Below are 25,432 nucleotides of genomic sequence, written 5' to 3' on the forward strand. Positions count from 1 at the left end.
AAGGAACATTTGTTGTCTAACTGGGAGTCTCGTGAGTGAAAACATCCGAAGATCATCAAAGGTAAATTATTAATTTGATTGCTTTTCTGATTTTCGTGACCAAGTTACCTGATGCTAAGCGTACTTAATGTTTTGTCGAGCGATCGATAAACTTACACAAACGCTTGTATTGCTTTCGCTGTAAAGCATAATTTCAAAATCTGAGATGGCAGTTTTGCAATATTGCACTTGTGATTTCATGAATATTAATATTTTCTAGTAATATTATTTGACTGTGGCGCTATGCTATTCAGCGTTGCTGATGACAATTATCCCGGATCCGGGATGGGTGGTTCAGAAAGGTTAATGGACTGCTGAATGTATATTTTCATATTTACAAGCGTTTGTTTGCTCTTTTCAATATTATGTCTATCTCTGATAAGCTACCCAGGAAAGGGCTGTAAATAGCCCATATTAACATATGTAGCCATAGAAATAAGATGAATGAAATCAATAACTTGCTCACATCAGATAACATTCATATATTATCCATTTCTGAGAATCACTTCGATCATTAACATGATGATACATCAGTAGCAATACAAGAGACAGAAATGCATTTAAGGGAGAGGTGTTGCTGTATATATTCAGAGCCATATCCCTGTAATGCTTAGAGAACATCTTATGTCAAGTGGTATTGAAGTGTTGTGGTTGTAGGTTCACTTGGCACGTGTAAAGCCTTTTCTTTTGGGGTGTTGCTACTGGCCACCAAGTGGTAACAGTCAGTATCTAAATAATATGTGTGACATGCTTGATAGTGTATGTGATGTAAACAGAGAGGTCTACTTTCTTGGGGACCTGAATATGTGGCTCCCGAGTGGCGCAGCGGTCTAAGGCACTGCATCTCAGCGCAAGAGGCGTCACTACAGTCCCTGGTTTGTATACAGGCTGTATCACATCTGGCTGTGATTGGGAGTCCCATAGGGCGGCGCACAATTGGCCCAGCATCGTCTGGGTTTGGCCGGTGTAGACCGTCAATGTAAATAAGATTTTTTTCCTAACTGACTTGCCTAGTTAAATATAAAAACAAATATTGACTGGTTTTCATCAAGCTGTCCACTCAAGAGGAAGCTTCTTACTGTAACCAGTGCCTGTAATCTGGTTCAGTTTATTAATCAACCTACCAGGGTATTTACAAACACAACAGGAACAAGATCATCCACATGTATTGATCAGATATTTACTAATACTGTAGAACTTTGTTCTAAAGCTGTATCCATACCCATTGGGTGCAGTGATCACAATATAGTGGCTATATCCAGGAAAGCCAAAGTTCCAACAGCTGGGCCTAAAATATTGTATAAGAGATCATACAAAATACTTTACTGTGACTCTTATGTGGATGATGTTTAACATATTTGTTGGTCTGATGTGATTAATGAGGATCATCCAGACGCTGCACTCGATGAATTTATGAAATTGCTTCTTCCAATTATTGATAAACATGCAGCTGTTAAAAACTGAGTGTTAGAACTGTTAACGCTCCATGGATTGATGAGGAATTGAAAAACTGTATGGTTGAAAGAGATGGGGCAAAAGGAGTGGCTAATAAGTCTTGCTGCACATCTGACTGGCTGACTAACAGCAAATTGAGAAATGATGTGACTAAACCCAGTCCACTACTGTCAGGATGGCGGTGTGGCCGTCAGACGGGGGGAGACCCGTGACGAAGTCCAGGGATATGTGAGACCAGGGACGGTGAGGGACAGGCAGGGGTTGAAAGAGACCAGCCGGAGCTTGCAGAGGAGTCTTGTTCTGCGCACAGATTGTGGAGGCAACGACGAACGCGGAGACCTCCAGAACCATGGTAGGCCACCAAAAGCGTTGCCGCACAAAGGCCAGGGTCCGACGGGAGCCCAGGTGGCAGGACCGAGGGGCGGACAGCGTCAGGAACAAACATTCGGTTATCTGTACCACCCCCCCTGGTTTCGGCTGTGAACGCTGCGCCTCATGGACCTGCTTCCCTATTCCCCAGCTGAGTGCCGTCGCCAGACACAAGGTGGGAAGAATGGTCTCGGGGTCCGAGGCTATAGCTGCGGGGCTATAGCGGCTTGACAGTGCATCCGGCTTGATATTCTTGGATCCCGGTTGGTAGGAGAGGGAGAAGTTAAGGAACCACCTAGTTTATCTGGAATTGAGATGCTTGGTGGTGCGGAGATATTCCAGGTTCTTGTGATCCGTCCACACAATGAACGGATGTTCCGCCCCCTCCAACCAGTGTCTCCACTCCTCCAATGCCATCTTCACCGTGAGAATCTTACGATTCCCCATATCATAATGTCTATCCGTGGTGTTGAGGCGATGGGAGAAGAAGGCACAGGGATGTAACTTGAGGTCCAGGGCAGAACGCTGGGACAGGACCGCCCCCACTCTGACATCCGAAGCATCGGCCTCCACCACGAACTGACGGGACAGGTCAGGATGAACCAATATGGGAGCAGTGGGGAAGCGGTGTTTGAGGTCCCGGAATGCCCAGTCAGCAGCAGGGGACAACGTGAACGGAATCTTGGGAGAGGTGAGTGCAGACAGGGGGGAAGCCAGGGTGCTGTAGCCCCGGATAAAGCGGTGATAAAAGTTGGTAAATCCCAGGAAACGTTGCAGCTGCACTCTAGACGTAGGCTGGGGCCAATCCACCATCGCTCTCATCTTCTCGGGATCCATCTGTACATTCCCTGCAGCGATGATGTAACCAAGGAAGGTGATGATGGAGCGATGGAATTCGCATTTCTCTGCTTTCACAAAAAGCTGGTTCTCCAGAAAGTGCTGGAGGACCTGTTGGACGTGGAGCACGTGTTCTTGGGTTGAGTGGGAGAAAACGAGGATGTCGTCAAGGTAGCCAAAGATGATCCGGTTCAACATGTCGCGGAGAACGTCATTAACTAGGGCCTGGAACACAGCTGGGGCATTGGTAAGGCCAAATGGCATGACCAGATACTCGTACTGACCGCTGGCCATGTTGAAGGCAGTCTTCCATTCATCCCCTTCCCGTATCCGTACCAGGTGGAAAGTGTTCCTCAAGTCCAACTTGGAGAAAACGGTGGCCTCCTGGAGCAGCTCGAAGGCCGAGGCATTGAGTGGTAGCGGGTAGCGGGACTTCAACGTGATGTCATTGAGGCCCCGGTAGTCGATGCACAGGTTCTTCTCCACAAAGAATAACCCTGCGCCAGAGGGGGAGGCAGAAGGACGGATACACCCTGCAGCTAGTGAGTCCTCGATGTAGATCTCCATAGCCTTGGTCTCCAGACCGGACAGAGAGTACAGTTGTCCCCGGGGCAGCGTGGTGCCTGGGAGAAGGTCAATCCCTTAGTCATAGGGTTGGTGTGGAGGAGGTGAAGTGGTCCGGGCCTTACTGAAAACCTCCCGGACGTCCTGGTACTCCGCGGGAATGGCAGAGAGGTGAGGGGCAACTTCCGAGCCAACAGGAAGACGTCCCAGGGCAGGCTGTGCTGACTTCAGGCAATGGGCGTGGCAGAACAGGCTCCAGCCCATGTTTGCAACAGCAGTCCAGTCTATGAGGGAACTGTGTCGCTGGAGCCAAGAGAATCCCAATACCACAGGAACCTGAGGAGACTTAATTAACATGAATTGGATTGCCTCGCTGTGGTTCCCTGACACTCGTAGGTTGATGGGAGTGGTATTGTGGATGACCCGGCCTATAGAGCGCTCTAACATCCATGGGAATGGAGAGGGGCTGAGTGGGGATGCCCAGCTCGGACACCAGGGTAGCAACCATAAAACTATCATCGGCCCCAGAGTCGACGAGTACCTGAAGAGATTTTGACTGGTTCCCCCACAGCAGGATGGCATGGAATGGCGTGTGAGTAAGGGGAGAGGAAAAGTTCTCCATATGTTCCACCAGAGCACTCGCCCCTACCGGTGAGCCTGGTCTTTTAGTCGACAGGAGGACACGAAATGACCAGTAGTCTCGCAATATAGGCAACTCTTCTTGTGAAGCCGGTGTAGACATTCGGCTGTGGACAGCCTAGCTCTGCCTAGTTGCATCGGCTCGGGAAGAGGTGAATCAGAAGACTTCGGAGACTCTCGGGGGAACTCGGGGGAACTCGGGTAGCCTCAGGTCCTCTCGGCCACTGAGACGTCAGGGACTTCCGGGAGGCGAGGTGGAATTGGATCTCCTCTCCTTCCTACGTTCTCGTAACCACACATCGATCCGGATGATCAAGGCAATGAGCGAGACGAGATCCGTCGGTAGTTCCCGGGCTGCTAGCTCATCCTTCACTTCCTCCGATAAGCCGTGCAGGAACGTGCTGAACAGCGATTCCGGGATCCAGGCACTCTCAGCTGCCAACGTGGGGAAATCCACCGCATAGTCTGCCAAAACTGGAGTAACTTCTGGGTAGCCTCTCTCACAGACAATGGAGAATCGAAAACCTTTTTCACCTCTGCCACAAACTAAAGACTGAAGACTGAAGCATACAGATGACTGTTGTTCCCACATGGCAGTAGCCCAGCGTGAGGAGGTACGCTATCTTTGAGCGGTACGAGGGGAAGGAGGAGGGCTGCAGCTCGATGATGAGAGAACACGGCCGGTTGTGATACAGCCTGGATTCAAACCAGGGACTGTAGTAACGCCTCTTGCACTGAGATGCAGTTCCTTAGACCGCTGCACCACTCAGGAGCCTGAGTGGATGTAAATAAATGTAAATAGAGGAGTAGGGTATTTATTATAAGATGGTAGGGTATTTGTTATAAGATGGTAGGGTATTTGTTATAAGATGGTAGGGTATTTGTTATAAGATGGTAGGGTATTTGTTATAAGATGGTAGGGTATTTATTATAAGATGGTAGGGTATTTGTTATAAGATGGTAGGGTATTTGTTATAAGATGGTAGGGTATTTGTTAGATGGCAGGGTATTTGTTATAAGATGGTAGGGTATTTGTTATAAGATGGTAGGGTATTTGTTATAAGATGGTAGGGTATTTATTATAAGATGGTAGGGTATTTGTTATAAGATGGTAGGGTATTTGTTATAAGATGGTAGGGTATTTGTTATAAGATGGTAGGGTATTTGTTAGATGGCAGGGTATTTGTTATAAGATGGTAGGGTATTTGTTATAAGATGGTAAGGTATTTGTTATAAGATGGTAGGGTATTTGTTATAAGATGGAGGGTATTTGTTATAAGATGGTAGGGTATTTGTTATAAGATGGTAGGGTATTTATTATAAGATGGTAGGGTATTTGTTATAAGATGGTAGGGTATTTATTATAAGATGGTAGGGTATTTATTATAAGATGGTAGGGTATTTATTATAAGATGGTAGGGTATTTATTATAAGATGGTAGGGTATTTGTTGTAATTTATTTATTTTATTCTTTGACGAAGAAAAAAAAAGCTAAGAATAAGGGAGTTATACTCCAATCTAGTAGGTGGCGGTAATGCAACATTTCTTAGATGCCAACCGCCGTTAAACCTCATCGAAGAAGAAGGGCCGTGTGCAAACCGCGTGCGACGCAGAAAGGAGGGAGGGACCGATAACAAACAAACAAACAGGAACAGTCACGTAGCTGAGGTGAGTGGCTGAATTAAAGGACAAAAATCTCAACAATTACACGGTGGAAGATATGTTTAAAAAACTTAACATGTGTCGTAAATAGTCGCAGTCTGTCTGAAGTACGAACAAAATGTAAATGCAAGGCGAGCTGTTTTTGTGGTTCCGTGACTAACTAAACATATTTTCTGACAGCGCACTTTGGCCTAATGCGTCAGGCTGTACGCGGGAAAGCCACAGGATTTAATTATTGATTTGCCAGTCCAGACTTATTCTCGAAAGAAATCTGGAAATATATTGCCCGCACATTTTTAGATGATGTTATAAAATTAATCTCGTCTTTGTTTTTGTGTAGCTTCCCAATTAGCCTGTTAGCTATATTCAGTGGTATGTTATGGTCGGTGCGAGTCCACGGCGTGGTGGGCGGCACAGTTTAAACGTTCCTAAGGTAATGGCGACCCGACGCGGGCACCTGGGCGACGTGGTCCGGGTCCATGTGGGAAATAGCTTCCCAATTCATAGCTGGTACCCTAGTTTGTTGTGGTTGACATTTTTGCTTCAATGACGTCCTGCAAATCTGCAGAGGGGGTTTGGTTGTGTGTTTGTTTACCATTGCGAACTAGCAGCAAGCTACATTAGCATGTTTTGTAAACACACTATGTTGGAAGTTGGCTGTGAAAGATAATGAATTGCTATGACATTGTCAGATCAATTTTTTTTTGTCGCATACACATATTTAGCAGGTGTTATTGCGGATGTAGCCAAAATGCTTGTTCCTAGCTCCAGCAGTGTAGGTTAAATAAAATAGTGAATTGTTAGATATTACCTTTATTTAACTAGGCAACAATACACACATCTGGAAGTAAAATAATGGAATTAAGAAATATATACATATTAGGGTTTTCCTTTATTTTCTAAATTGTAGAATAATAGTGAAGACATCAACACTATGAACTAACACATGGAATCATGTAGTAACCCAAAAAGTGTTATACAAATCAAAATATATTTCAGATTCTTCAAAGTAACCCCCCTTTGCCTTGATGACAGCTTTGCACACTCTTGGCATTCTCTCAACCAGCTTCATGAGGTAGTCACCTGGAATACATTTGAGTTAACAGGTGTTCCTTGTTAAAAGTACATTTGGGGAATGTCTTTCCTTATTGCGTTTAAGCCAATTCGGTTGTGTTGTGACAAGGTAGGGTTGGTATACAGAAGATAGCCCTATTTGGTAAAAGACCAAGTCCATATTATGGCAAGAACAGCTCAAATAAGCAAAGAGAGACGATAGTCCATCATTTACTTTAACATGTGAAGGTCAGTCAATCTGGAACATTTCAAGAACTTTCGTCAAGTCTCAAAATCCATCAAGTGCTATGATGAAACTGGGTCTCATGGGGACCACCACAGGAATGGAAGACCCAGAGTTACCTCTGTTGCAGAGGATAAGTTCATTAGAGTTATCAGCCTCAGAAATTGCAGCCCAAATAAATGCTTCATAGAGTTCAAGTAACTGACTCATTTCAACACCAACTGTTCAGAGGAGACCGCGTGAATCAGGCCTTCATGGTTAAATTACTGCAACGAAACCACGACTAAAGGACACCAATAAGAAGAGACTTGCTTGGGCCAAGAAACATGAACAATGGACACTAGACCGGTGAAAATCTGTCCTTTGGTCTGATGAGTCCAAATTTGAGATTTTTGGTTCTAACCGCTGTGTCTTTGTGAGATGCAGAGTAGGTGAACGGATGATCTCCATGTTTAGTTCCCACCATGAAGCATGGAGGAGGAGGTATGGTGGTGCTTTGCTGGTGACACTGTCATTGATTTATTTAGAACTCAAGACACTCAACCAGTATGGCTATAAACAGCATTTTGCAGCGATACGCCATCCCATCTGGTTTGGTCTTAGTCCCATTATCATTTGTTTTTCAACAGGACAATGACCCAACACACCTCCAGGCTGTGTAAGGGCTATTTGACCAAGAAGGAGAGTAATGGAGTGTTGCATCAGATGACCTGGCCTCCAATCACCTGAAGGAAAAGCAGCCAACAAGTGTTCATGAACTCAAGACTGTTGGAAAAGCATTCCGACTGAAGCTGGTTTTAGAGAATGCCAAGAGTGTGCAAAGCTGTCATCAAGGCAAAGGGTGGCTACTTCGAAGAATCGTTTCAGTTTATTTGCGATCTTAGGCTTGTGTGCAGCTGCTCAGCCATGGAAACCCATTTCATGAAGCTCCCGACTAAGTTTAATAAAACATTTTTTAACCTGTATTTAACTAGGCAAGTCGGTTAAGAACAAATTCTTATTTTCAATGACGGCCTAGGAACAGTGGGTTAACTGCCTTGTTCAGGGGCATAACGACAGATTTTTACGTTGTCAGCTCGGGGATTTGATCTTGCAACCTTTCGGTTACTAGTCCAATGCTCTAACCACTAGGCTACCTGCCGCCCCCTGTTTTTGTGCTGACGTTGCTTCCAGAGGCAGTTTGGAACTCGGTAGTTAGTGTTGCAACTGAGGATAGACAATTTTTACGTGCTACCCGCTTCAGCACTTGGCGGTCCTGTTCTGTGAGTGGACCGGGGCAGCTCTAGCAGGGCAGAAACGTTGAGTCACTGAGCTCTTGAGTGCGGGCCATTCTACTGCCAATGTTTGTCTATGGAGATTGCATGTCTGTGTGCTTGATTTTATACACCTGTCAGCAACGGGTGTGGCTGAAAAAGCCAAATCCACTAACTTGAAGGGGTGTCCCCACACACACACATTTTATAATATATTTAATCACATTACGTGACCAAAAGTACGTGGACACCTGCTCGTCAAACATCTCATTCTAAAATCATGGGCATTAATTGGGAGTTTTTTTTGCAGATTTTGGCATATTCACATGCAAATCTGTCGCCAATTGGATGGAAACCTAGCATCTGAAAACACCAATGACAGAAGCAGAGGAAACCTGCTTATTTCAGTTCAAGGAAGTCTGATGACCGTAAAACACCCTCAGGACGTTCTCATGGGGCGGCAGCGTAGACTAGTAACCGAAAGGTTAGAAGATCGAATCCCCGAGCTGACAAGGTACAAATCTGTCATTCTGCCCCTGAACAAGGCAGTTAACCCACTGTTCCTAGGCCGTCATTGAAAATAAGATTTTGTTCTTAACTGACTTGCCTAGTTAAATAAAGGTTAAAAAATACTTATTGGAAATACAATATCACATCACTCTTACTTTGGTAGAGTGAGGAATACCCATAGCCAAGAGCAAATATGAACACACTGATTTTGGCGTGCTTCATTAAGGCACACAATTGAACGTTCTATGCATGGCACTTGCTTTACATTTGGGCTCATAGCATAAATATCAATACAGTATTGGGATTTTTTTTAGACATGGTTAACAACATCCACATTCATATTTTCAAATGATTTCTGTGTTTTGATGACCACATTATTGACATTTAGTAAAAATAGATTTGATCACTGCTTTTCTCACAAAGCTTCCGTTTGTTCCGTCACCTAACACCCTACTATTGGACAAATTCAGGTAGGCAGGCCTCTCCCCGTTTCGCTTGCTAATGTTTTGCAACAGAATCGGCGGTATGAATACGCCTGTCATGCTGCTACACGCATGCTTGCCAGAAGCTAGCTAGCTACCTACCTACCACTCTGACCGGTTAAATTCACCAGGCTTCAGAACCCTATGGGGATAGGTTAGTTTGGTGAGCTACGCAGACTCTGTCCCTGGGAGATTGTTATAGGTGCTTGTGCTGTGAGGAGTCCACCCATAGCGGGTGGTGCTGTGAGGAACCCACCCATAGCGGGTGGTGCTGTGAGGAGTCCACCCATAGCGGGTGGTGCTGTGAGGAGTCCACCCATAGCGGGTGGTGCTGTGAGGAGTCCACCCATAGCGGGTGGTGCTGTGAGGAACCCACCCATAGCGGGTGGTGCTGTGAGGAACCCACCCATAGCGGGTGGTGCTGTGAGGAGTCCACCCATAGCGGGTGGTGCTGTGATGAACCCACCCATAGCGGGTGGTACTGTGAGGAGTCCACCCATAGCGGGTGGTGCTGTGAGGAACCCACCCATAGCCTGTGAGGAACCCATAGCGGGTGGTGCTGTGAGGAGTCCACCCATAGCGGGTGGTGCTGTGAGGAGTCCACCCATAGCGGGTGGTGCTGTGAGGAATCCACCCATAGCGGGTGGTGCTGTGAGGAATCCACCCATAGCGGGTGGTGCTGTGAGGAGTCCACCCATAGCGGGTGGTGCTGTGAGGAGTCCACCCATAGCGGGTGGTGCTGTGAGGAACCCACCCATAGCGGGTGGTGCTGTGAGGAATCCACCCATAGCGGGTGGTGCTGTGAGGAACCCACCCATAGCGGGTGGTGCTGTGAGGAACCCACCTTTTAGCGGGTGGTGCTGTGAGGAACCCACCTTTTAGCGGGTGGTGCTGTGAGGAACCCACCTTTTAGCGGGTGGTGCTGTGAGGAACCCACCCATAGCGGGTGGTGCTGTGAGGAACCCACCCATAGCGGGTGGTGCTGTGAGGAATCCACCCATAGCGGGTGGTGCTGTGAGGAATCCACCCATAGCGGGTGGTGCTGTGAGGAGTCCACCCATAGCGGGTGGTGCTGTGAGGAGTCCACCCATAGCGGGTGGTGCTGTGAGGAATCCACCCATAGCGGGTGGTGCTGTGAGGAACCCACCCATAGCGGGTGGTGCTGTGAGGAACCCACCTTTTAGCGGGTGGTGCTGTGAGGAACCCACCTTTTAGCGGGTGGTGCTGTGAGGAACCCACCTTTTAGCGGGTGGTGTTGTGAGGAACCCACCTTTTAGCGGGTGGTGCTGTGAGGAACCCACCTTTTAGCGGGTGGTGCTGTGAGGAACCCACCCATAGCGGGTGGTGCTGTGAGGAACCCACCTTTTAGCGGGTGGTGCTGTGAGGAATCCACCCATAGCGGGTGGTGCTGTGAGGAACCCTTGAAAAAGTAAAGGAGAGCCTCACATTCTAAGAGCTCAGATGCAATAATTGAATAACCTAATACCCAACGTTTCCACAGACAAGCTGTCTTCAGGGTATAATGACAAACACTGTGGGTCACTAGTTTATAGTGTCAAAGGACACACAGCTGTCTGTAATCATGGACGGGTGTGTCCTGATATCGTTGGTTCATTCTAAGATATAAAAATAACATACAAAAAACATGAATCATAGATACAATTTGGCTACATAGGCCTACAAACATTTACAATAGCCAATCACAAGAATGGCTTCAGATCAAAGTCTACGTTGAGACCGAAGGGAGCAAGGGTCTTAAAATTAAAGACCCAGGCAGCCTCTCGTTTTAACAATAAATTGTCGAGGTCACCCCCTCTCCTAGGGAGGGTGACATGTTCGATGCCGATATAACGTAGGGACGAAATCGAGTGGTTCACTTCCAAAAAGTGGTCCGCAACTGTGTAAGTTGAGTTTTTGCTCCTAATGGTGCGACGATGCTCTGACATTCGTACTTTTAATTCACGCTTTGTTTTACCGACATCATTTTTACCACAAGGACAAGTTATAAGATAAATAACTGCCTTAGCGGAGCACGTAATAACACCTTTGATTGGGATCTGTTTCTCTGTTTGGGGGTGTTTGAAGGATCTACATTTATAAGTGCCATTGCATTGATCACAGCCATGACACTTGCAGTTTCCATCTGGTAGAGGTGCAAATAGATGTTGTGCAGGGATATTTTGGGGTGGTAAATCAGTTTACCAATTGATCTCTGAGATTTCTGACCCGTGAGAATACGAACAAGGGGAGAGTCCGAAAACACATAACCGATACGGTCATCGGATCTTAGAATGTGCCAATGTTTGAACGATTCCTTTAATTTGTTCAGAGCACTTTGAATAGTGGGTAGTTAGAACTGTTGGATTCTGGGTTAAACTTGGAACATTGCTATGCTAGAGACATGATACATCAGATGTAAGACTATAGTATCTGAGGGGTGATAGACTGGTTTTTACACCAGAAGGGAATGATTATCTCCAGGAGCCAGATGGCTTTGAAATGTGCTGGGTAGACGGGAGGAAGTCACAGGATTGCTATGGGGGATACGGGTAAAGGTATTTGGATTAGCCATCAAGGGGGTTGAGGTCAGGTCAGATCCCCTTTGGCTAATAAACCATTGTTTCTCCCTTATCCCTTACTCCCTTATCTCCCTTACTTCGTCTTCCTGTCGAACTATACAATATGTAGAGATTGGAGAGAAGGAGGAGTGCCTGAACTGGAATATATATACCTGTGGTGGTGGAAACATGTTTTGTCTAATGCAGCTGTATTGATCCTCTGGGAAGAATAAACTTGGTTAAGCTTTCATAATGTCCGTTGAGTTTTACTCTAAGAATGAGGATTTAACAGAACGCAAGAATGCTTTTTTTTACGAGACTGTCCTTGAAACAGATCATGTCTCAATTTGTTTTGAATTTTCTCAATGGCAGTATTAATTTGACCGTTTTTGTACCCCCTCTCCTTGAATTTTCTTTGCGTCTCAGTGAAGAACCCACCTATAAAGACCTTACTCTCCTGTAGCTTCAGAGAGCCTATTCCACTCAGGTTGAGCTTAAAGGTGTAGTAACCAGAGCATGTAAGCAGAGTTGAGCGGTTGGAAATCCTGCTCACCGCTCCATGTGCTTTCCTACCACTCTGCTAAAACCACTCGCTCCATGTGCTTTCCTACCACTCTGCTAAAACCACTCTCTCCATGTGCTTTCCTACCACTCTGCTAAAAACCACTCTCTCCATGTGCTTTCCTACCACTCTGCTAAAACCACTCTCTCCATGTGCTTTCCTACCACTCTGCTAAAAACCACTCGCTCCATGTGCTTTCCTACCACTCTGCTAAAACCACTCGCTCCATGTGTTTTCCTACCACTCTGCTAAAACCACTCGTTCCATGTGTTTTCCTACCACTCTGCTAAAACCACTCGTTCCATGTGCTTTCCTACCACTCTGCTAAAAACCACTCGCTCCATGTGCTTTCCTACCACTCTGCTAAAACCACTCGTTCCATGTGTTTTCCTACCACTCTGCTAAAACCACTCTCTCCATGTGCTTTCCTACCACTCTGCTAAAACCACTCGTTCCATGTGTTTTCCTACCACTCTGCTAAAACCACTCTCTCCATGTGTTTTCCTACCACTCTGCTAAAACCACTCGTTCCATGTGCTTTCCTACCACTCTGCTAAAAACCACTCGCTCCATGTGCTTTCCTACCACTCTGCTAAAACCACTCGTTCCATGTGCTTTCCTACCACTCTGCTAAAAACCACTCGCTCCATGTGCTTTCCTACCACTCTGCTAAAACCACTCGTTCCATGTGCTTTCCTACCACTCTGCTAAAAACCACTCGCTCCATGTGCTTTCCTACCACTCTGCTAAAACCACTCGCTCCATGTGCTTTCCTACCACTCTGCTAAAACCACTCGTTCCATGTGTTTTCCTACCACTCTGCTGAAACCACTCGCTCCATTCATTAAAATCACAATTTAACCAACACCCATCTCTTTTTGAGATTACCTGGACCTACCTATTTGTTTTTAACTATTGAAGTATTTAAGTGTTCAAGTATTCATGGCATCACCCCGAGGAAGGCACAGTGATGCCGAAACGTTGGTAAATACCCATTAAATTGCTGGGAGTTTATACATGGAGTGTGCGACTTTCTTTCTTTTGATAGTTTATAGTTTTTTCGCTGTTAGTCAGCACCTCCACACAAACACATTTTTCTGGGTGTGCGCCAGCTCATGTTTTTTAATCAAGTATTGAAACCAAACCATATGGATTTGAATTAGAAGTATTTTAATAAACAAAGGTGAATGTAAGAGAATAACAATTTCATTCTAAATAGGTCAGGAGCCTGAGGAGGAACTAAATGAATTATTTAAGCTATATTATTTCAAGCCTATAATTTACAAAGAAATACATTGTGACATAAAGCGCTCAGCATTTACACCAACATTTCGTTGTATTAAATCATTATAGACTATGCATTGCCCATATAGGCTGTGACTTACTTAGAATTAAATATAAATTAAACACAAATTACTTAGTGCCTTTTTGAATTCATTTTTAGAAACACGAGTTTGGCCAGTCTGTGGTTCCTGGAGAGTCGGCCAGCAGCCGAGAAGATCCTCTCCACCCTTCAGAGCCCCTGGGGATGCTCTCCACCCTTCAGAGCCCCTGGGGATGCTCTTCAGAGCCCCACCCTTCAGAGCCCCTGGGGATGCTCAACACCCTTCAGAGCCCCTGGGGATGCTCAACACCCTTCAGAGCCCCTGGGGATGCTCTCCACCCTTCAGAGCCCCTGGGGATGCTCAACACCCTTCAGAGCCCCTGGGGATGCTCAACACCCTTCAGAGCCCCTGGGGATGCTCAACACCCTTCAGAGCCCCTGGGGATGCTCAACACCCTTCAGAGCCACTCTTGACATGCTGGGCAAAGATGCAGAGTTGTTTTTCTATTTTTTTTCTTCTATATGTAGGCCTAAAGGTTTTTAGGAAAAATAATCCAATCAAAACGGAAAGCTCCTTGAACGTGGGAATATGCCAGGCCTATTGGGCCAAAATCAAGTATGGCCTATTATATAGATAGAGGAAAATGAACGAAATGTTTTAAGAGATCAGATTTTTAGTTTAAGTACTTTGCTACAATGACACTTATCTACCCACCTCGTTCCTTTCTTTTAGCATGTGCACACAGCATGCTTTTGAGATACGTGTCTTTTCAGATTCCACAATAAATCTTTAGTTACTACATCACCGTACTCCCTCTTGCTCATGGTCTTCATCTTTGTTAATCACCTTGATTTAGCACCTGTGTGTTTCTTTAGGAAAGTATTTAGTGAACTCCATGACAGTAGCTAAAGCAAGGGGCTATTAGCAGCACACAAGTAGACTACAGATGCATGCTGGGCCGGGCATGCCATGAGGTCCTGAAGTGAGTGCTACTGGAGCGAAATTGGAGCAGGTGAGAAAGCCGATGCTCCATCCCTTGGGAATCCTGCTCCTCGCTCTGCTCCATCCCCGCTCACATACTCTGGTAGTACTCCAAGGCTATATGTGTCTCTCTCTCAGGTTGTAGGGTTAGTGATCTGACTATGTGTCTGTCTCTCTCTCAGGTTGAAGGGTTAGTGATCTGACTATGTGTCTGTCTCTCTCAGGTTGTAGGGTTAGTGATCTGACTATGTGTCTGTCTCTCTCAGGTTGTAGGGTTAGTGATCTGACTATGTGTCTGTCTCTCTCAGGTTGTAGGGTTAGTGATCTGACTATGTGTCTGTCTCTCTCTCAGGTTGTAGGGTTAGTGATCTGACTATGTGTCTGTCTCTCTCTCAGGTTGTAGGGTTAGTGATCTGACTATGTGTCTGTCTCTCTCTCAGGTTGTAGGGTTAGTGATCTGACTATGTGTCTGTCTCTCTCTCAGGTTGTAGGGTTAGTGATCTGACTATGTGTCTGTCTCTCTCTCAGGTTGTAGGGTTAGTGATCTGACTATGTGTCTGTCTCTCTCTCAGGTTGTAGGGTTAGTGATCTGACTATGTGTCTGTCTCTCTCTCAGGTTGTAGGAACACGTGGAGATGAGTAGTAATGAGTGTTTTGGATGCGGCCGCACCGGCCACTGGATCAAGAACTGTCCCAGCGCTGGGAGGGGACGGGGTAAGGGCCGCGGGAGGGGGAAAGGTAAGATACTGACTACATTACAGGGTAGTGATCAATAGACGGGGAAAGGTAAGATACTGACTACATTACAGGGTAGTGATCAATAGACGGGGAAAGGTAAGATACTGACTACATTACAGGGTAGTGATCAATAGACGGGGAAAGGTAAGATACTGACTACATTACAGGGTAGTGATCAATAGACGGGGAAAGGTAAGATACTGACTACATTACAGGGTAGTGATCAATAGACGGGGAAAGGTAAGATACTGACTACATTACAGGGTAGTGATCAATAGACGGGGAAAGGTAAGATACTGACTACATTACAGGGTAGTGATCAATAGACGGGGAAAGGTAAGATACTGACTACATTACAGGGTAGTGATCAATAGACGGGGAAAGGTAAGATACTGACTACATTACAGGGTAGTGATCAATAGACGGTGAAAGGTAAGATACTGACTACATTACAGGGTAGTGATCAATAGACGGGGAAAGGTAAGATACTGACTACATTACAGGGTAGTGATCAATAGACGGGGAAAGGTAGGATACTGACTACATTACAGGGTAGTGATCAATAGACGGGGAAAGGTAGGATACTGACTACATTACAGGGTAGTGATCAATAGACGGGGAAAGGTAAGATACTGACTACATTACAGGGTAGTGATCAATAGACGGGGAAAGGTAAGATACTGACTACATTACAGGGTAGTGATCAATAGACGGGGAAAGGTAAGATACTGACTACATTACAGGGTAGTGATCAATAGACGGGGAAAGGTAAGATACTGACTACATTACAGGGTAGTGATCAATAGACGGGGAAAGGTAAGATACTGACTACATTACAGGGTAGTGATCAATAGACGGGGAAAGGTAAGATACTGACTACATTACAGGGTAGTGATCAATAGACGGGGAAAGGTAAGATACTGACTACATTACAGGGTAGTGATCAATAGACGGGGAAAGGTAAGATACTGACTACATTACAGGGTAGTGATCAATAGACGGGGAAAGGTAAGATACTGACTACATTACAGGGTAGTGATCAATAGACGGGGAAAGGTAAGATACTGACTACATTACAGGGTAGTGATCAATAGACGGGGAAAGGTAAGATACTGACTACATTACAGGGTAGTGATCAATAGACGGGGAAAGGTAAGATACTGACTACATTACAGGGTAGTGATCAATAGACGGGGAAAGGTAAGATACTGACTACATTACAGGGTAGTGATCAATAGACGGGGAAAGGTAAGATACTGACTACATTACAGGGTAGTGATCAATAGACGGGGAAAGGTAAGATACTGACTACATTACAGGGTAGTGATCAATAGACGGGGAAAGGTAAGATACTGACTACATTACAGGGTAGTGATCAATAGACGGGGAAAGGTAAGATACTGACTACATTACAGGGTAGTGATCAATAGACGGGGAAAGGTAAGATACTGACTACATTACAGGGTAGTGATCAATAGACGGGGAAAGGTAAGATACTGACTACATTACAGGGTAGTGATCAATAGACGGGGAAAGGTAAGATACTGACTACATTACAGGGTAGTGATCAATAGACGGGGAAAGGTAAGATACTGACTACATTACAGGGTAGTGATCAATAGACGGGGAAAGGTAAGATACTGACTACATTACAGGGTAGTGATCAATAGACGGGGAAAGGTAAGATACTGACTACATTACAGGGTAGTGATCAATAGACGGGGAAAGGTAAGATACTGACTACATTACAGGGTAGTGATCAATAGACAGGGAAAGGAAAGATACTGACTACATTACAGGGTAGTGATCAATAGACGGGGAAAGGAAAGATACTGACTACATTACAGGGTAGTGATCAATAGACGGGGAAAGGTAAGATACTGACTACATTACAGGGTAGTGATCAATAGACGGGGAAAGGTAAGATACTGACTACATTACAGGGTAGTGATCAATAGACGGGGAAAGGTAAGATACTGACTACATTACAGGGTAGTGATCAATAGACGGGGAAAGGTAAGATACTGACTACATTACAGGGTAGTGATCAATAGACGGGGAAAGGTAAGATACTGACTACATTACAGGGTAGTGATCAATAGACGGGGAAAGGTAAGATACTGACTACATTACAGGGTAGTGATCAATAGACGGGGAAAGGTAAGATACTGACTACATTACAGGGTAGTGATCAATAGACGGGGAAAGGTAAGATACTGACTACATTACAGGGTAGTGATCAATAGACGGGGAAAGGTAAGATACTGACTACATTACAGGGTAGTGATCAATAGACGGGGAAAGGTAAGATACTGACTACATTACAGGGTAGTGATCAATAGACGGGGAAAGGTAAGATACTGACTACATTACAGGGTAGTGATCAATAGACGGGGAAAGGTAAGATACTGACTACATTACAGGGTAGTGATCAATAGACGGGGAAAGGTAAGATACTGACTACATTACAGATCTGTGCTGTGTTCAGTACGGCTCACTTTGAAACTGAACGTGAACAGTCTTGTAGTTTTCTACCTTCCCATGTAACTCAGTTTCAAGCTTTCTGTCCTATTTGGTCTTCCTGAGCACGGCCCTGGCTAGCTCTGAGTGTGCTAACAACTGTGGTCGTGTATTAACTTCTAAATCGATTTCTATTGTTTGATTTTTGAACTGGCAAAGCAATGTTAATTTAATAATGTTATTCCTTTACCTCAGATCTGTTCTGCTATCGCTGTGGGGAGCCTGGGCATGTCGCCAGGGACTGTGAGAGGACTGAGGATGGTAAGCATCTCAACACCTGCTTTACTGGTCATATTGCTTTGTCATAAGTAACATGTTCCTCTGGTGATTCTTCCATCCCAGCGTGCTACAACTGTGGTCATGGAGGACACATCTCCAGAGACTGTAAGGAGCCCAAGAAGGAGAGGGAACAGGTGTGTTAGAACTAGGGCGAGGCCGGTGTGCTGTAGTATTAGAACTAGGGCGAGGCCGGTGTGCCGTAGTATTAGAACTAGGGCGAGGCCGGTGTGCTGTAGTATTAGAACTAGGGCGAGGCCGGTGTGCTGTAGTATTAGAACTAGGGCGAGGCCGGTGTGCCGTAGTATTAGAACTAGGGCGAGGCCGGTGTGCCGTAGTATTAGAACTAGGGCGAGGCCGGTGTGCTGTAGTATTAGAACTAGGGCGAGGCCGGTGTGTTGTAGTATTAGAACTAGGGCGAGGCCGGTGTGTTGTAGTATTAGAACTAGGGCGAGGCCGGTGTGTTGTAGTGTTAGAACTAGGGCGAGGCCGGTGTGTTGTAGTATTAGAACTAGGGCGAGGCCGGTGTGTTGTAGTATTAGAACTAGGGCGAGGCCGGTGTGTTGTAGTATTAGAACTAGGGCGAGGCCGGTGTGTTGTAGTATTAGAACTAGGGCGAGGCCGGTGTGTTGTAGTATTAGAACTAGGGCGAGGCCGGTGTGTTGTAGTATTAGAACTAGGGCGAGGCCGGTGTGTTGTAGTATTAGAACTAGGGCGAGGCCGGTGTGTTGTAGTGTTAGAACTAGGCCGGTGTGCTGTAGTATTAGAACTAGGGCGAGGCCGGTGTGTTGTAGTATTAGAACTAGGGCGAGGCCGGTGTGTTGTAGTATTAGAACTAGGGCGAGGCCGGTGTGTTTGTAGTGTAGTATTAGAACTAGGGCGAGGCCGGTGTGCTTTAGTGTTAGAACTAGGGCGAGGCCGGTGTGTTGTAGTGTTAGAACTAGGGCGGTGTGTTGTAGTATTAGAACTAGGGCGAGGCCGGTGTGCTTTAGTGTTAGAACTAGGGCGAGGCCGGTGTGTTGTAGTGTTAGAACTAGGCCGGTGTGTTGTAGTATTAGAACTAGGGCGAGGCCGGTGTGTTGTAGTGTTAGAACTAGGGCGAGGCCGGTGTGTTGTAGTGTTAGAACTAGGGCGAGGCCGGTGTGTTGTAGTATTAGAACTAGGGCGAGGCCGGTGTGTTTGTAGTGTAGTATTAGAACTAGGGCGGTGTGTTGTAGTATTAGAACTAGGGCGAGGCCAGGGTGTTGTAGTGTTAGAACTAGGGCGAGGCCGGTGTGCTGTAGTATTAGAACTAGGGCGAGGCCGGTGTGTTTGTAGTGTAGTATTAGAACTAGGGCGGTGTGTTGTAGTATTAGAACTAGGCCGGTGTGTTGTAGTGTTAGAACTAGGGCGAGGCCGGTGTGCTGTAGTGTTAGAACTAGGGCGAGGCCGGTGTGTTGTAGTATTAGAACTAGGGCGAGGCCGGTGTGCTGTAGTGTTAGAACTAGGGCGAGGCCGGTGTGTTGTAGTGTTAGAACTAGGGCGAGGCCGGTGTGCTTTAGTGTTAGAACTAGGGCGAGGCCGGTGTGTTGTAGTGTTAGAACTAGGGCGGTGTGTTGTAGTATTAGAACTAGGCCGGTGTGTTGTAGTATTAGAACTAGGGCGAGGCCGGTGTGCTGTAGTATTAGAACTAGGGCGGTGTGTTGTAGTATTAGAACTAGGGCGAGGCCGGTGTGCTTTAGTGTTAGAACTAGGGCGAGGCCGGTGTGTTGTAGTGTTAGAACTAGGCCGGTGTGTTGTAGTATTAGAACTAGGGCGAGGCCGGTGTGTTGTAGTATTAGAACTAGGGCGAGGCCGGTGTGCTGTAGTATTAGAACTAGGGCGAGGCCGGTGTGTTGTAGTATTAGAACTAGGGCGAGGCCGGTGTGTTGTAGTATTAGAACTAGGGCGGTGTGTTGTAGTGTTAGAACTAGGGCGAGGCCGGTGTGTTGTAGTGTTAGAACTAGGGCGAGGCCGGTGTGTTGTAGTATTAGAACTAGGGCGGTGTGTTGTAGTGTTAGAACTAGGGCGAGGCCGGTGTGTTGTAGTATTAGAACTAGGGCGAGGCCGGTGTGCTGTAGTATTAGAACTAGGGCGAGGCCGGTGTGTTTGTAGTATTAGAACTAGGGCGGTGTGTTGTAGTGTTAGAACTAGGGCGAGGCCGGTGTGTTGTAGTATTAGAACTAGGGCGAGGCCGGTGTGTTTGTAGTATTAGAACTAGGGCGAGGCCGGTGTGTTGTAGTATTAGAACTAGGCCGGTGTGTTGTAGTGTAGTATTAGAACTAGGCCGGTGTGTTGTAGTATTAGAACTAGGGCGAGGCCGGTGTGTTGTAGTATTAGAACTAGGCCAGTGTGTTGTAGTGTTAGAACTAGGGCGAGGCCGGTGTGCTGTAGTATTAGAACTAGGGCGAGGCCGGTGTGTTGTAGTATTAGAACTAGGGCGAGGCCGGTGTGCTGTAGTATTAGAACTAGGGCGAGGCCGGTGTGCTGTAGTATTAGAACTAGGGCGAGGCCGGTGTGTTGTAGTATTAGAACTAGGGCGAGGCCGGTGTGTTGTAGTGTTAGAACTAGGGCGAGGCCGGTGTGTTGTAGTATTAGAACTAGGGCGAGGCCGGTGTGTTGTAGTATTAGAACTAGGGCGAGGCCGGTGTGTTGTAGTATTAGAACTAGGGCGAGGCCGGTGTGTTGTAGTATTAGAACTAGGGCGAGGCCGGTGTAGTGTTAGAACTAGGGCGAGGCCGGTGTGTTGTAGTATTAGAACTAGGGCGAGGCCGGTGTGTTTGTAGTGTAGTATTAGAACTAGGGCGAGGCCAGTGTGTTGTAGTGTTAGAACTAGGGCGAGGCCGGTGTGTTGTAGTGTTAGAACTAGGGCGAGGCCGGTGTGTTATAACGTTATTATAACTATGGCAGGATTGGCCACGTGACTTATGTTATAATACAGGTCTGTTATAACTGTGGCAAGGCTGGCCACGTGGCCCGAGACTGTGACCATGCCAACGAGCAGAAGTGCTACTCCTGTGGAGGTTTTGGACACATCCAGAAGGGCTGTGAGAAGGTCAAATGTTACAGGTGAGTTTACACATCCAGAAGAGCTGTTAGGTGAGTTAACACACAGGTACTGTGTGGGTTCGGGACCGGCCCACGCCCCTTCTGGTATAAAACTCTCTCCAATCTATCCTCTCTGTCACGGTCTCTATCCCCTATAAAGGAAAATATGCACGTAAAAAACAATTTTAAGAACATTTACAAAATCTATATATTTTTAAACAAAGTAGTGAAGTGTTACTGGGGAGTCCTGGATGTGCTACCTGTCACTTTCTCCTAGACTTGTTAAAGCCACATGGTAAACGGACTGATGCACAGACCCAGTACTGTGCTTTCTGAAGACTAACACACAGACTCATTACATTTACATTTAAGTCATTTAGCAGACGCTCTTATCCAGAGCGACTTACAAGTTGGTGCATTCACCTTATGATATCCAGTGGAACAACCACTTTACAATAGTGCATCTAACTCTTTTAAGGGGGAGGGGGGGGTTAGAAGGTATACTTTATCCTATCCTAGGTATTCCTTAAAGAGGTGGGGTTTCAGGTGTCTCCGGAAGGTGGTGATTGACTCCGCTGACCTGGCGTCGTGAGGGAGTTTGTTCCACCATTGGGGTGCAAGAGCAGCGAACAGTTTTGACTGGGCTGAGCGGGAACTGTACTGTACTCATCACTGTGCTTCCATCTTGAAAACACTCCCTTCTCTTAGCTAAACCTCATCTCTCCTCTGTCTCCCACCAGGTGTGGTGAGATCGGCCATGTTGCCGTCCAGTGCAGCAAGGCCAGCGAAGTCAACTGCTACAACTGCGGAAAGTCTGGTCACCTGGCTAAAGAATGCACCATCGAGGCCACGGCCTAGTGCTCTGCTGCCTTCCTACGCCCCTCCTTCACCTGGATGATTGGATTATTTTGTCTGAAACCTCCCCTCTGGCTACGGAGGCTGCTCCCAGACCAGTCCGCTGTAAAGGGGCGGAATAATACACTTTCTGCATTTAATCAAAAATGTTTACTTTGGTAGAGGTTAATGTACAATGGTTTGTTAAAGAAGCCATTTCCCATGCCACTGGTGACCAGGGATGAGTTCATGTCCTCCCTACCAGGTCCGGGAAACCAGTCGGAATGAAAGTCTGTCGGAACTTTTTAGTTTTTTGGAAGAAAACGGACTAGACCTGAGACAGCAGCACCACCCAGTGGTCGTTATGGGTTCGGTCCGACAGCAGCATGCAGACAGACCAGGACCAAACCCGTCACAACATGGTGTATGAATACAGACAGTCATAGCTAATTCACAAGAAGATAAAACTTTGTTTTTGTACAGTGTTAGCTGCTGAGTGTCAGAATCAGTCTTGATCCAGTAGTAAGTTGATGTGTTATATAATCATGGAAACGGATCAGAAAAAGAAAGGCTAAGAGAGAGAATGTTTTCACAAATCTAAATGTTATTTTTCTACAAAATAACACTTAGACCTGTGGTTCCCAAACGTTTTCAACCGGGCCCCCTTCCATAATTATTTTGGGGGTAGTGGGGAGCTCTGCGCCGACCTTCGCACACCCGACAGTTTAGGAACCACTGACTTGGACTACTGTAAAAAATATATAATTTGCTTGTACTCAGTTTTAGTGGAAAGGTAATGCAACTGAAAATCCTCCAACATAATGTCATTTTAATCTCAATAAAGCACAAGAAGGGGAGTTAGACTGAACTATTTTCTGAGTTGATCAGATTCCATCGTTGCAATGCATTACTTATTTTTATTCACATTGACAAACTACAAGCGCATACAGTATTCAACATGTACCTCCTAGGTGACGTTACAGTGTAAATAAAGCCATCTATATCAGTTTCAGCAGCACCAGAGAGAGTACCTCTAGGTGACGTTACAGTGTAAATAAAGCCATCTACAGTGGGGCAAAAAGTATTTAGTCAGCCACCAATTGTGCAAGTTCTCCCACTTAAAAAGATGAGAGAGGCCTGTAACTTTCATCATAGGTACACTTCAACTATGACAGACAAAATGAGGGGGAAAAAATCACATTGTAGGATTTTTAATGAATTTATTTGCAAATTATGGTGGAAAATAAGTATTTGGTCACCTACAAACAAGCAAGATTTCTGGCTCTCACAGACCTGTAAAGTCTTCTTTAAGAGGCTCCTCTGTCCTCCACTCGTTACCTGTATTAATGGCACCTGTTTGAACTTGTTATCAGTATAAAAGACACCTGTCCACAACCTCAAACAGTCACACTCCAAACTCCACTATGGCCAAGACCAAAGAGCTGTCAAAGGACACCAGAAACAAAATTGTAGACCTGCACCAGGCTGGGAAGACTGAATCTGCAATAGGTAAGCAGCTTTGTTTGAAGAAATCAACTGTGGGAGCAATTATTAGGAAATGGAAGACATACAAGACCACTGATAATCTCCCTCGGTCAAAATGATCACAAGAACGGTGAGCAAAAATCCCAGAACCACACGGGGGGACCTAAGTAACAAAGCCTACCATCAGTAACACACTACGCCGCCAGGGACTCAAATCCTGTAGTGCCAGACGTGTCCCCCTGCTTAAGCCAGTACATGTCCAGGCCCGTCTGAAGTTTGCTAGAGAGCATTTGGATGACCCAGAAGAAGATTGGGAGAATGTCATATGGTCAGATGAAACCAAAATATAACTTTTTGGTAAAAACTCAACTCGTCATGTTTGGAGGACAAAGAATGCTGAGTTGCATCCAAAGAACACCATACCTACTGTGAAGCATGGGGGTGGAAACTTCATGCTTTGGGGCTGTTTTTCTGCAAAGGGACCAGGACGACTGATCCGTGTAAAGGAAAGAATGAATGGGGCCATGTATCTTGAGATTTTGAGTGAAAACCTCCTTCCATCAGCAAGGGCATTGAAGATGAAACGTGGCTGGGTCTTTCAGCATGACAATGATCCCAAACACACCGCCCGGGCAACGAAGGAGTGGCTACGTAAGAAGTATTTCAAGGTCCTGGAGTGGCCTAGCCAGTCTCCAGATCTCAACCCCATAGAAAATCTTTGGAGGGAGTTGAAAGTCCATGTTGCCCAGCAACAGCCCCAAAACATCACTGCTCTACAGGAGATCTGCATGGAGGAATGGGCCAAAATACCAGCAACAGTGTGTGAAAACCTTGTGAAGACTTACAGAAAACGTTTGACCTCTGTCATTGCCAACAAAGGGTATATAACAAAGTATTGAGAAACTTTTGTTATTGACCAAATACTTATTGTCCACCATAATTTGCAAATAAATTCATTAAAAATCGTACAATGTGATTTTCTGGATTTTTTTTCCTCATTTTGTCTGTCATAGTTGAAGTGTACCTATGATGAAAATTACAGGCCTCTCTCATCTTTTTAAGTGGGAGAACTTGCACAATTGGTGGCTGACTAAATACTTTTTTGCCCCACTGTATAATAGATCTCGCTGGTCTGTAATAAAATAAATGAGATAGATCTAGCTGGTCTGTCGTAATATAGTAGATCTAGCTAGTCTGCCATAATATAATAGAGACAGTAGATCTAGCTGGTCTGTCATAATATACTAGAGAGAGTAAATTTAGCTGGTCTTTCGTAGTATAATAGAGATAGTAGATCTAGCTGGTCTGTCATAATATAATAGAGACATTAGATATAGCTGGTCTGTCGTAATATAATAGAGATAATAAATATAGCTTGTCTTTCATAGTATTGTAGAGGCAGTAGATATAGCTGGTCTGTCATAATATATAGGAGGCAGTAGATCTAGCTGGTCTTTCGTTCTAAAATTGAGAGAGTAGATATAGCTGGTCTGCCATAATATAATTGAGACAGTAGATCTAACTAGTCTGCCATAATATAATTGAGACAGTAGATCTAGCTGGTCTGCCATAATATAATAGAGACAGTACATCTAGCTGGTCTGCCATAATATAATTGAGACAGTAGATCTAGCTGGTCTGTCATAATATAATTGAGAGAGTAGATCTAGCTGGTGTGCCATAATATAATAGAGACAGTACATCTAGCTGGTCTGCCATAATATAATTGAGACAGTAGATCTAGCTGGTTTGTCATAATATAATTGAGAGAGTAGATATAGCTGGTCTGCCATAATATAGTAGAGACAGTACATCTAGCTGGTCTGCCATAATATAATTGAGACAGTAAATCTAGCTGGTCTGCCATAATATAATTGAGACAGTAGATCTAGCTGGTTTGTCAAAATATAATTGAGAGAGTAGATCTAGCTGGTGTGCCATAATATAATAGAGACAGTAGATATAGCTGGTCTGTCATAA

General features: G+C 45.5%; 1 protein-coding gene across 7 annotated transcripts; it reads left to right on the top strand.

The window, feature by feature from the left end:
• The first annotated feature begins 5,454 nt into the window (after nt 1–5,454).
• Nucleotides 5,455–22,824, top strand: LOC139536421 (CCHC-type zinc finger nucleic acid binding protein-like). 7 transcript variants are annotated; one of them, XM_071336946.1, is made up of 7 exons: nt 5,509–5,571; nt 13,672–14,636; nt 15,150–15,271; nt 17,987–18,052; nt 18,134–18,204; nt 21,027–21,154; nt 21,874–22,824. In XM_071336946.1, the coding sequence occupies exons 3-7, from the start codon at nt 15,169–15,171 to the stop codon at nt 21,989–21,991; spliced, it is 486 nt and encodes a 161-aa protein (XP_071193047.1). In that variant the 5' UTR covers nt 5,509–5,571; nt 13,672–14,636; nt 15,150–15,168; the 3' UTR covers nt 21,992–22,824. The 7 variants fall into 7 exon arrangements, with proteins under 7 accessions (XP_071193046.1, XP_071193050.1, XP_071193049.1 ...); XM_071336947.1 differs by lacking the exon at nt 13,672–14,636 and adding an exon at nt 8,426–8,629 and having other exon boundaries at nt 5,521–5,571; XM_071336945.1 differs by lacking the exon at nt 13,672–14,636 and having other exon boundaries at nt 5,455–5,571.
• Nucleotides 22,825–25,432: the final 2,608 nt, after the last annotated feature.

This window comes from Salvelinus alpinus, chromosome 12, assembly GCF_045679555.1.
Source record: "Salvelinus alpinus chromosome 12, SLU_Salpinus.1, whole genome shotgun sequence".
Lineage (NCBI taxonomy): Eukaryota > Metazoa > Chordata > Actinopteri > Salmoniformes > Salmonidae > Salvelinus > Salvelinus alpinus.

What these genes read in the sequence shown, in the direction of transcription:
- LOC139536421 (XM_071336945.1), top strand. Translation starts at nt 15,169, where the DNA reads ATGAGTAGTAATGAGTGTTTTGGATGCGGCCGCACCGGCCACTGGATC. An exon ending in CTGTGAGAGGACTGAGGATG is followed by an intron (nt 18,053 to 18,133) that starts GTAAGCATCTCA and finishes CTTCCATCCCAG; the next exon opens with CGTGCTACAACTGTGGTCAT. An exon ending in GAGAAGGTCAAATGTTACAG is followed by an intron (nt 21,155 to 21,873) that starts GTGAGTTTACAC and finishes GTCTCCCACCAG; the next exon opens with GTGTGGTGAGATCGGCCATG.